At 40.9% G+C, this 11,810-nt stretch overlaps 1 protein-coding gene across 1 annotated transcript; it reads right to left on the bottom strand.

Annotated features, from left to right (window-relative positions):
• Positions 1 to 6,759: 6,759 nt before the first annotated feature.
• Positions 6,760 to 10,700, bottom strand: LOC100599041 (olfactory receptor 6C74-like). The gene is given in 2 exon segments (XM_003271296.2): positions 6,760 to 6,942; positions 9,744 to 10,700. Coding segments are annotated over 2 exon segments (1,140 nt in total).
• Positions 10,701 to 11,810: the final 1,110 nt, after the last annotated feature.

Raw genomic sequence — 11,810 nt, 5'->3', positions numbered from 1 at the left:
ATCCCATGCTGTAAGTAATTCTCGACTCCATAAATTGATAGCTATATTTGCTACATAAGGCTAGAAAGTACATGATTGTCCATCTGGACCAAGACAAGGTGAAATCTCAGCACTCTGTTGAACACTTTGAGCTGCTCCTACTCTCACTAGGGATATGGACTTAGTCTGAGGGGCCAAGATGGGGACAAATCCTTACTGGATATTACTGACACATCAGCTCCTGTGTCCATAAGCCCATAGAATTTCTTTCCTTTAATTTGTACTACACAGGTGGGTCTAGTAGAGGCTGTGGGTTGTGATAGATAGGTTTCTCATGTAGTTGTGCTCCCAAACCATTTGTATCCTCTTTTCTCCTTTCATGGAGAAGGGTGTAATTTGCAGGGGATAAGCAATAATTGCACTATATATTCCCCTGGTTCAAAAATTTAAAGGTCTTGTGACATTAAAACTACTTGATTTCTCCTTCATAATTGGAGTCAATTACTCTGGGGACTACCATGATGCCTTGCAAGTTAAGGTTGGCTTTTGCCTAAAATTAGTCTCATGTATCCTGCTGGTAAATGTCCCCAAATGCCAGTGGGAAATTTAGTAGATTTGTCTCCTCCAACTAGTGTACTTCTTCCTGTGGTGGGGAGATCTAATCCTGTGCTTCCTGGTGTTCCTGGGGAGAGGGAATCAATGTTCCTCCTGGGACCCACCCCTGAAGTGGGGTTCTGGTCTGAACTGGGAATGCCTCATTTGAAGGGCCTGGGTCCAGGCCCCCTTCTCGTTTCCCGACACAGGGGTGCCATTCTGATGAAGTTTTGAGTGGCATTGATTAGCCCAATGATTTCCTTTGTTACAGCAAGGACAGAGTCCTGGTATTTTTTCCACTGGGGGCAGGGTGGAGGGGGGCTTCGCATTGTAAGGTCCTTTCTGTTCTGAGATCTGCACTCTTCTCTGTAACAATAGTTCCTAAGTAATGGTATGGGGAAGTTGTTTGCACTTTCTCTGGAGCAATTTTGAGATTCCATTTAACAAAAGCTTGCTTTACTTCCCTGAATAATTGATTCCTTTTAAAAGTGTCCAGTTTTTCCACAATTATAACATTTTCCCACTTTAGGGTTTGAACCTTGGCTCCTTTTAGATTTGTCAACTACTAAACTAACCATTCCTTGAGCTAACATCGTAGAACAATGAAATTCAGTTCCTACATCCTGACAGAATTTAAGGTAATTCCCCAAGCTCTTTGTGGCTCTCACAGGAGCCATCGCATGCTTGCAATCTGCATTCGCATTTTTATAGGCTAGAGTTATGGTAAGCATTTCTGCAGCAGAGGCATAAGGGACCTGATGCCATACTGCGTCTTGCAGCTGTGCAATAAATTGTGCATAAGGTCCCCGTGATCCCTGCCTGACACGTAGAAAAGACTGCACTGGAACTCCTTCAGGAACTGTGCTCTAAGCATGCTTGGTGGCTAAGGCAGACTGGTGATAAGCAGCCTCTGGGAGTGTTAATTTTTGTACCAGATCTGAAAAGGGGCCACTGCCTGTCAGCATTTCCTCTGTAATGTTTCCTTGACCAGCGTCACAATTCTGCCTTGCCTGGTCTGCACACATTTCTTGCCAATTTAAACTCTCTGTCAGATATGCACTGGTGGAAAACAAGTGCGAGCCAAATGTCTTATCTCAAAGGGTGGGAGGTGCATGGCTCCAAACACCAATTCTGACAGCCCTATAGTAAATGGGCTTTGCACTCCATTATTAACCACACTAGCTTTTAATTTTTTTAGTAATTTAAACTCTACAGGAGTGTGTTCATGTAAAAGATGTTGCGGATCATGCGGATCAGGTCTTATAGTAATAGGAAAAGGGCAAAGGTCTAAAGGTTCCCTAGCCATAGCAGCAGTGTGCAAAATTTTTTGTATGAGGGTTTCTACTTCTGTTATTGGAGGGAGTGGCAGAGGCCAATTCTCCTATCCTTTTTCCTGCTTAGCAAGCGGCCAATTCTCCTCCCCTTTCTCCTGCTCATTATTTTCAATAGGCACTGTCAGAGGAACGAATGACTTTTTTAATTCTTGAGACTCAGAACCTGACTCCTGTTGTCTGACAGAATAAGGAGGAGACAATGGCAGTAGGACCGTGTGAACAAAACCCCAAGCAGAAAAAACAGAAGAGTCTACTTTGAAACCTTTTTGATGAGCCCGTTTCAATCCCTCTCCTGGAGTTCAATTCCTGGATATCCTTGTTAACCTTCTGTCTCATTGATCTGTCTAATACTAACAGTGGGGTGTTAAAATCTCCCATTATTATTGTGTGGGAGTCTAAGTCTCTTTGTAGGTCTCTAAGGAGTTGCTTTATGAATCTGGATGCTCCTGTATTGGGTGCATATATATTTAGGATACTTAGCTCTTTTTGTTGAATTGATCCCTTTACCATTATGTAGTGGCCTTCTTTGTCTCTTTTGATCTTTGTTGGTTTAAATTCTGTTTTATCAGAGACTAGGATTGCAAACCTTGCTTTTTTTTGCTTTCCATTTGCTTGGTAGATCTTCCTGTATCCCTTTATTTCAAGCCTATGTGCGTCTTTGCACGTGAGATGGGTCTCATGAATACAGGACACTGATGGGTCTTGAGTCTTTATCCAATTTGCCAGTCTGTGTCTTTTAATTGGGGCGTTTGGCCCATTTACATTTAAGGTTAGTATTGTTATGTTTGAATTTGATCCTGTCATTATGACGTTAGCTGGTTATTTTGACCATTAATTGATGCAGTTTCTTCATAGCATTGATGGTCATTACCATTTGGCATGTTTTTTGCAGTGGCTGTTACCGGTTGTTCCTTCCCATGTTTATTGCTTCCTTCAGGAGCTCTTATAAGGTAGGCCTGGTGGTGACAAAATCTGTCAGCATTTGCTTGTCTGTAAAGGATTTTATTTCTCCTTCACTTATGAAGCTTAGTTTGGCTGGATATGAGATTCCGGGTTGAAATTTCTTTCCTTTAAGAATGTTGAATATTGCCACCGACTCTCTTCCTGCTTGCAGAGTTTCTGCTGAGAGATCCACTGTTCGTCTGAGGGGCTTCCCTTTGTGGGTAACCCGACCTTTCTCTCTGGCTGCCCTTAATATTTTTTCCTTCATTTCAACCTTGGTGAATCTGACAATTATGTGTCTTGGGATTGCTCTTCTCGAGGAATATCTTAGAGATGTTCTCTGTATTTCTTGAATTTGAATGTTGGCCTTTCTTGCTAGGTTGGGGAAGTTCTCCTGGATTATATTCTGAAGAGTGTTTTCTAACTTGGTTACATTCTCCCCATCACTTTCTGGTACACCAATCAAACATATGTTTCGTCTTTTCACGTAGTCCCAAATTTCTTGGAGGCTTTGATCATTTCTTTTCACTCTTTTTTCTCTAATCTTGTCTTCTAGCTTTATTTTATTAATTTCATCTTCAATCACTGATATCCTCCCTTCCACTTGATGGAATCAACTATTGAAGCTTGTGCATGCGTCACGAAATTCTCCTGCCATAGTTTTCAGCTCCATCAGGTCATTTAAGGTCTTCTCTACCTGTTTATTCTGGTTAGCCATTCATCTAACCTTTTTAAAGATTTTTAGCTTCCTTGCATTGGGTTAGAACATGCTCCTTTAGCTTGGAGAAGTTTCTTATTACTGATCTTCTGAAGCCTATTTCTGTCAACTCGTCCAACTTATTCTTCATCCAGTTTTGTTTCCTTGCTGGCGAGGAGCTGTGATCCTTTGGGGGAGAAGGGGCACTCTGTTTTTTTGGAATTTTCAGATTTTCTGCTCTAGTTTCTCCCCATCTTTGTGGTTTTGTCTACCTTTGGTCTTTGAGTTGGTGACCTACAGATGAGGTTTTGGTGTGGATGTCCTTTTTGTTTATGTCAGTGTTATTCCTTTCTGTTTGTTAGTTTTCCTTCTGACAGTCAGACCCCTCAGCTGCAGATCTATTGGAGTTTGCTGGAGGTCCAATACATACGCTCTTTTCCTTGGTATCATGATTGGAGGCTGCAGAAGAGCAAATATTGCTGCATGATCCTTCCTCTGGAAGCTTCATCCCAGAAGGGTGCCCACCTGTGTGAGGTGTCTGTTGGCCACTACTGGGAGGTGTTTTCCAGTCAGGCTACATGGGTGTCAGGGAGCCACTTGAGTAGTCAGTCTGTCTGTTTTTGGAGCTCGAATGCCGTGCTGAGAGAACCACTGCTCTCTTCAGAGCCATCAGACAGGGACGTTAAAGTCTGCAGAAGCTGTCTGCTGCCTTTTGTTCTACTATGCCCTGCCCCCAGAGGTGGAATCTATAGAGGCAGTAGGCTTTTCTGAGCTGAAGTGGACCCCACCCAGTTCATGCTTCCTGGCCTCTCCTGGCCCCTTTGTTTACACTGTGAGCTACTTAAGCCTCAGCAATGGCTGACTCCCCTCCGCCCACCAATCTGCAGCATCTCAGGTTGATCTCAGACTGCTGCACTAGCAGTGAGCAAGGCTCCATTGGCATTGGCCCAGCCAAGCCAGGCACAGGAGGGTAACTCTTGGTCTGCCAGTTGCTAAGACTGTGGGAAAAGTGCAGTATTTGGTCAGGTTTGTACCATTTCTCCAGGTGCAGTCTGTCATGGCTTCCCTTGGCTAGGAAAGAGAAATCCCCCACCCATTGGACTTCCTGGGTGAGGTGACACCCTACCCTGCTTCAGCTTATTCTCTGTGGGCTGCACCCACTGTCCAACCAGTCCCAATGAGATGAATCAGTTACCTCAGTTGGAAATGCAGAAATCACCTGTCTTCTACATCAATCTCACTGGGAGCTGAAGACTGGAGCTGCTCCTATTTGGCCATCTTGGAAGCAACCTCCAGATCTTTTTATATTGTGTATCCCTTAACAAATTATTGTAGCTGTCATTATTTGAATAGTTTTGTCTTTTCACCTTCATAGTAAACATATGTGATATATACCACCATGACAGTATTACAGGGTTCTGAATTTGACTGTGTTTTTACTTTTACCCCAAAATTTTTCATGTTCATATTTTTTTATGTTACTAATTAGTGTCCTTTTCCTTTCTACTCAAAGAAGTTCCTTTAACATTTCCTATAAGGAAACACCTCAGCTTTTTCTCCCCTTCATTTCTGAAGGACAGCTTTACCAGGTAAAGTATTCTTGGTTGAGTTTTTTTTCCTTTAACAGTTAGCATAGAGCATTCTACTCCCTCCTTGTCTGTAAGGCTTCTATTGAGAAAATTGCTACTATTTTTATTGGGATTCCTTTGTATATAATATACTTCTTTTCTCTTGCTACTTTCAGAATTCTTTCTTTGTCTTACATTTTTGATGGTTTGATTACAAGATATTTTGATATAGTCTTGTTTGGGTTGAATCTGATTGGAGTCTTTTGACCTTCCTGTGCCTGGATATTTATATCTTTCTTCATATTTTGGGAATTTTCAGCTATTATTTCTTTAAATAAACTCTCTGTCCCTATTGCTTTCTCTTTTTCTTCTCTACCTAGTATTTTGAATATTAGCTCCTTTGATATTGTCCCATGCATCTTGTTTATTTTTATTTTACCAATTTTTTATCTTTTTTTCCCTCTAACTGAATGTTTTCAAATAAACTATCTTTGCATTCAGAGATTCTTTCTTTTCCTTCATTAATTATGCTGTTGATGTTCTCTCTGTGTTGCATTTTCCATTTCATTCATTTCATTCTTCTGGTCCAGAATTTCTGTGTTTTATTATTATTTCAATATCTCTGTTAAATTTATTATTTGAGTTACTTAATGTTTTCCTTATCTTATTGAATTGTTTCTCTGTATTTTTTGAAGTTAACTGAACATCATTAAAACAAGTACTTTGAATTCTTTGTCAGGCAGTATGTAGATTTCCATTTCTTTGGCATAAGCTAGTAGGAAACTATTGTGTTCTTTTGGTGGTAATATTTCTCCTTAGTTTCCCATCTTATTGCCTTACAATGATGTCTGTAACCCTTTCCAGACCTTATAGGCTCGTTTCAGTGAGGAAAGATCTTTACTATGCAGAGACATGGGGTTCAAGGGCACTCGCTGGGTGGGGCACAGCAGTTCTAGCATTGATGATGGTGTGGCAATGTAGTCCCCATGGAGCTCTGTCAACTGAGTTTGGTGTTGACAAAGATTGCAAGGATCCAAAGCAACCAACACTGTGGATGTCTTCAGTGGCAGTGAGGGCTAAAAGGGTCTCCAGTGGTAATGAATGTTAAGGTCCTCTGAGTCTCTTTTTCTCCCACTGGGAAATTTGGGGCTTAGGTGATCCTTTTGACATTGAATCTGGCTTGCATGCCTACTTGCAGTAGCAGTGGCACTGGTGTCTGATTAGTGCTACCTGTGGAGCAACCACAAAGCCTAATACTATAGCATGAACATACGTGGAGGAAATACAGGTCTGGGGTCTGAGGTAGTAATGGTACCAGTGCCCAGGGCACAGGCACCACCATGGACAAATTGGTAATGGTATGCCATGTCAGATGCTTGTAGAGCAGCCAAGGCTCTGGGGATGAGAACATGGTCATGCACAGAGCTACAGTGCCTCTGGGGTCAGGTTAATCCTAGTTCTCTATGGCAGCTGAGCTGGTGCCCTAAGCACAGGCACACACAGAGAGATCTTGGTCCCAAGGACCAGGGTGCAAGCTAGTGCACCATGGTGGTGGCTCTTGTGTATGAAGCATGAGTCTATGCAGCCTTGTTTCAGAAAGAGATTCAGAGCATAAGCTTGCTCACAATGGCAGCTGAGCTGGTATCTAAACTGTGGGCACATGCAGAGAAACCTTGGCTGCAGGGTCCAGGATGGAGCCAGTGTCTGAGGCATAGCCAGGCACGGTACAGCCACAGAGCTGGGGTCTGAAGTGTGGGCACTCATGGAGCAGCTGAGGCTCAGAAGTCAGGGCCATACACAGAGTTGGTTGAGATGGCAGCTCTGGTCCCTGAGTGGCATAACAGCAGCTGCTTTTGGGGAGACAGGTATGTACAGCCCCATCTTCCTCTCTGGTGGTTCCTGGCAGGAATGTCAGTGTCTTCTGCAGAGCAGGCCACTGGGAGCCATGGTGGTTCCCACCACATAGCTGATACCAATAGATCCCACCTTTCTTCTTTGTTCCTAGCCATCTCCTGGTATCTCAGGTATGCCAGTCTCACCAGTGGTCGTTTCTGCATGAATATTTTCTTTTCACTCCATGGTATTCCTGTAGATTATTAAATGGGCCCCTGAGTCCTCTCAGGGCCATTTTGATTTGTGGATACTAGTCTATATTTGTTTTTTTGAGGGAGGTGAGGGCTGAAGGGTGATACCTCTTACTCTGCCATCTTGGTAAAGAGGGACTATTATTTTTTGTTATAAAACTTTCAACAATACGTAAAACTTTCAGAACTAAGGAATTTTTTCTTAAGGTAAATGCACATATAAAATTAATCATTTAAAAGTGAACAATTCAGTGGCGTGCATTACATTCAAAATGTTTGCAACAACCACCTCTATCTAGTTCCAAAACATTTTTATTATATCATCTCCAAAGGAAACCCCATACCCATTAAGCTATTGCTCCCTCTTCCTCTACCATCACAATTTATCTCTGAGGTACATACCCCCAAAGACTTGAAAACAGGTACTCAAACAAATACATGTACACACATGTTCATAACACTACTATTCAAAATAGCCAAAAGGGAGAAATAGCTCAAATGTGTATCAACAAATAAATGAATTAAAAATTGTGGAATATCTTTAGTATACTAAATTGTAGTAAACAAATTGTGTTAATCGCAAACAATGCAATTTTTAAGCTATGTAACTTTATATGTATAGCTAAAAGTAAATGAAAACATTGTATATATTTTCCACTTATTTCAAAGTAGATAATCAAATATGATTCACTATGTCAGACTACTAATGTTTAAAAACTTTAAAGGCAAAAAAAAAGCAATGACCACTCAGTTCATTGGTATTGCTTTGTCAGTTACTTTAGCAATGTGAACACTGCAAATGTGAGAAAAAGAAACAAGTCTACACAAAGTTGTATGAAAATCCTTATATACACATAGGGTGAACAAAAATTTGGGTTCTACTAGTTGAATGAAGTGTGTTTTTCTAATTCTTACATAATTATGTCCCTCAAACTTTCCCATCATAGTCTTTTATTATCCCCACTGTAGCGGGATTGATAAGGAATCAGAGAGACCGATGGGGTTGAGGAGGAGATTTATTATTTAGGTGCACCAGCCCAGTCAGATTAACATCCAAGGGACTGAGCCCTGAACAAACAGTTAAGTTACCTTTTAAGCATTTCGTGAGGTGGGGGGAGACCTGTGCAGAGGAAATATATTATAGAAGCAAGAAACAAAGAGAGTTATTTAATTAATTGAGACATGCGTTACATTTCTTACTTTCCAAGGAAAAACATGTTTTATGGCTTGAGTTTATCTGTCTAGCAACCTTGCAGCTGTACAGCTAGAGAAACAGGGTCTTCATAATGCCTGGGAAAGGAGGAGAGATAAGGCTCACTAGACACAGTAAAACAGGCAGTTAATTTTTAAAGGACTCCAGCTCTTTCTCTTTCTCAGGGGGAATTGGGCTTTCTTACATACAACTGAGTTTCTGCTTACACATTCTTTAATTTCTTTTAATTCCTGTTCCACCACAATCACAGAAATATGTGGTCAAAACAAAACATGGTCATTGCCATTAACCAAGTACACAAAACAAATCCTAGCTCTAGGGTTTTGTCTCTAATTCATTTCCTATCAAAATCTTGAATAACTAAATTTCAGTTGTAGCATAAGTGCTTCCATTAACACATCTCAGCATCTTCTCTCTGCCATTCACAAATTATATTTCTGTTACAGCATGTTTCTGTGTCACATTCAGTATCAATATTGTCACTTCACATTAGTACTAAAATGAACATCCCAAGGTGACACAACCGAACCTCTAATTCCACAAATGAAGAGACTTCTTCACACATTCATTTGGAGAGATTTCACAGTCACAGACTTCTTCCCACCTCTGATTATATTTCTCCCAATTCCTTTAAACTTTCTGTAGTAGGGAAACAAATATTCCTTGTTCCAAAAATTGCAATGTTTCTCTCCCTGTGCTGCTTCGTTTTCAGGTCTGTGGGCACTGAAATCAATCTTGCAAATCAATGAAACCAACAAGGACTTGCAACTTTATCTAGAGACATTTACACATTTTTATTATAATGGGAACAAAAAGTGTAAACATTTATATACAGAATATTCAACATTGAAAGCAATTGTACTGAGTCATCTTAAGTAATTATCTTGATATCCTGACAGTTGTGTATATATGTTTCCTTCAAAACTTCATACAATGACCATGTTATATCTACCCTTGAACTAACTTGATACTCTTAATACTTATGAAGTTTGTTCTTCATCCCTTTGCACTTACCACAAGTAGATACTTAAAACTACATCATTCCAGCTTTGAAATTCCACATGCATCAAACAGATTCATGTATATGAGGTTCTTCACTAAAATTTGTTGAATCCTATTTATTTAAAACTAGTAAAAAGATTCAGGAAGATACCTTCATCTCAAAATAAAGGTAATATAAGAGCTTTCAGGTTGAATTATTAGATAACTTAGCCCTTATTCTAAGAAAAAACAAACAGAACCTAAAACAACCATATTTGCAAATTTTTTATAAAGGGTTCCAGAAACAGGAGAAAGATTGGATTAGATCAAGGAGAAGGTGCATTCCTTCACTGGGAGGTTGTGATTCTGTTTTTACAATTTCACTCTGGACCGAGCATCCCTCAGAGCCTGGTGGACCTGCTTGTTCCGCAGAGTGTAAATGATCGGGTTCAGCAGCGGTGTCACCCCTGTGTTCACAAGAGCAGCTTCTCTGTTGGAGTCCAGCCTGTCCGTTTGCTTCGGCTTCACATATATGAAGACACAGCTGCCATACACCAGAGAGAGGACAATGAGGTGAGAGGAGCAGGTGGAGAAAGCTTTCTGCCGCTCCTTGGCTGACGGAAGTCGTACAATTGTGACTACTATGTTGCCGTATGCAATGATGGTTATAATGAGGGATATAAAAAGAATGAATGAAACAAGGCCAAAGGCCAACATTTCAGTAGATCTGGTGTCAGAACAGGAGAGTTGGATCAGAGGGCCGAGGTCACAGAAGAAGTGAGGGATGACATGGGGTCCGCAGAAAGATAACTGGGAAACCTTCACCATGAGACCAGTGATGAGAGTGAAGCCCATGACAAAGCAGGCAGTGACCAGGTGGAAGCAAGTCCTCAGTCTCATGATGGTGGGGTAATGCAGAGGCTTGCAAATGGCCAGGTATCGATCCAAAGACATCACAGCCATAAGGAAGAAAATTGTTGACCCAAGAAATAAAAACGAAAAAGACTGCATGAGACAGGTAGTAAAGGGGATTATTTGCCTGCCTGAAAGAAAGATGACCAGAAGTTTAGGAATAACTGTGGTGATAAAACAGCATTCGCAGAAGGAAAAACTGCTGAGGAAGAAATACATAGGTGTCTGGAGGTGATGGTCAGCCCAGGTGATGGTGATTATGAGCATGTTTGCCGTGATGGAGGCCAGGTACGCCAGCAGATGCACCAGGAAAAGGACATTCCCCAGATGCTGGACAGCAGGAAATCCCTCCAGGATAAACTCCTGGACTACTGTCCTGTTCCTTGCTTCTCCCATCATTGGTTTTCCATTTCTTCAATCAACTTTCAGTGAGCTATTTTACAGTGTCATGACTAAAGAACGGAGAACTTTATTTTATTAAACATGTAAAACAGTATCCGTGTGGCAATTGGACTTGTTTATTTTCAAACATTATATTTTATGTAATTTTTGTTATGTAAACATTACGGTTTTTATCTATGAATGTACTTATATTACATGCAGCCCAAAATAACTGTGCATGTAGCTACCAGTCTTCATAAAGATAATGTAATTTTAAAAGTATTAGTCATTTTCCTATACAGTTTATTGCCAAGCAGGAAAAAAATCCCTTCTTTTACTTACGTATCTGATCATGTAACACATTGCTGAGAAGATACCACTCGTGGCATGCAGTCACAAGATGAATATTGCAAAAATAAATGTGTAACTTAAAAAAAAAACTTGAGGTCATTGAAGTCTGTCATCCCACAAAAAGTATTTCTTCATCATGTCTTAGGGTTTGTTTCCATCTTGGGGGAGTCATAATACCATATATAGGAAAAATACTGTGGCCCCAACTGCAGCCTTCTGAAGTGAGTTAGACTAAAAGAGTCACAGACAAACTCTATCTGAGCCATTTTGACCTTTGCTGAATTTGTTTTTCCCTTCATGCCATGCTAAGTGGTCAGTCCAGGGAAGAATATATTCTGACCCTTCCAGTTCACTAGTTACACTTTCATCTAGAACAAAGCCATCTAGAGACCAATGTCCCTCTACGATCCCTGGTGGCTGCTAATTGGGCCTGTTGGAAATAGAAATTTATTACACAAGCATCATAGTTACACTTTAATTATGTATGCAAATATATTTAAGGAATGACAACCAAAATATAAAAAGAAGGGTTGTGGCTGGGCACGGTGGCTCATGCCTGTAATCCCAGCACTTTGGGAGGCCAAGGCAGGCAGATCACGAGGTCAGAAGTTCGAGACCAGCCTGACCAACATGGTGAAACCCCATCTCTACTAAAAATACAAAAATTAGCTGGGCATGGTGGCACATGCCTGTAATCCCAGCTACTCAGGAGGCTGAGGCAAGAGAATCACTTGAGCCAAGGAGGTGGAAGTTGCAGTGAGCTGAGACTGTGCC

This window comes from Nomascus leucogenys, chromosome 18 (assembly GCF_006542625.1).
Source record: "Nomascus leucogenys isolate Asia chromosome 18, Asia_NLE_v1, whole genome shotgun sequence".
Lineage (NCBI taxonomy): Eukaryota > Metazoa > Chordata > Mammalia > Primates > Hylobatidae > Nomascus > Nomascus leucogenys.
The sequence above is the reverse complement of the archived record's forward strand: the minus strand, read 5'-3'. Positions and strand labels throughout refer to the sequence as shown.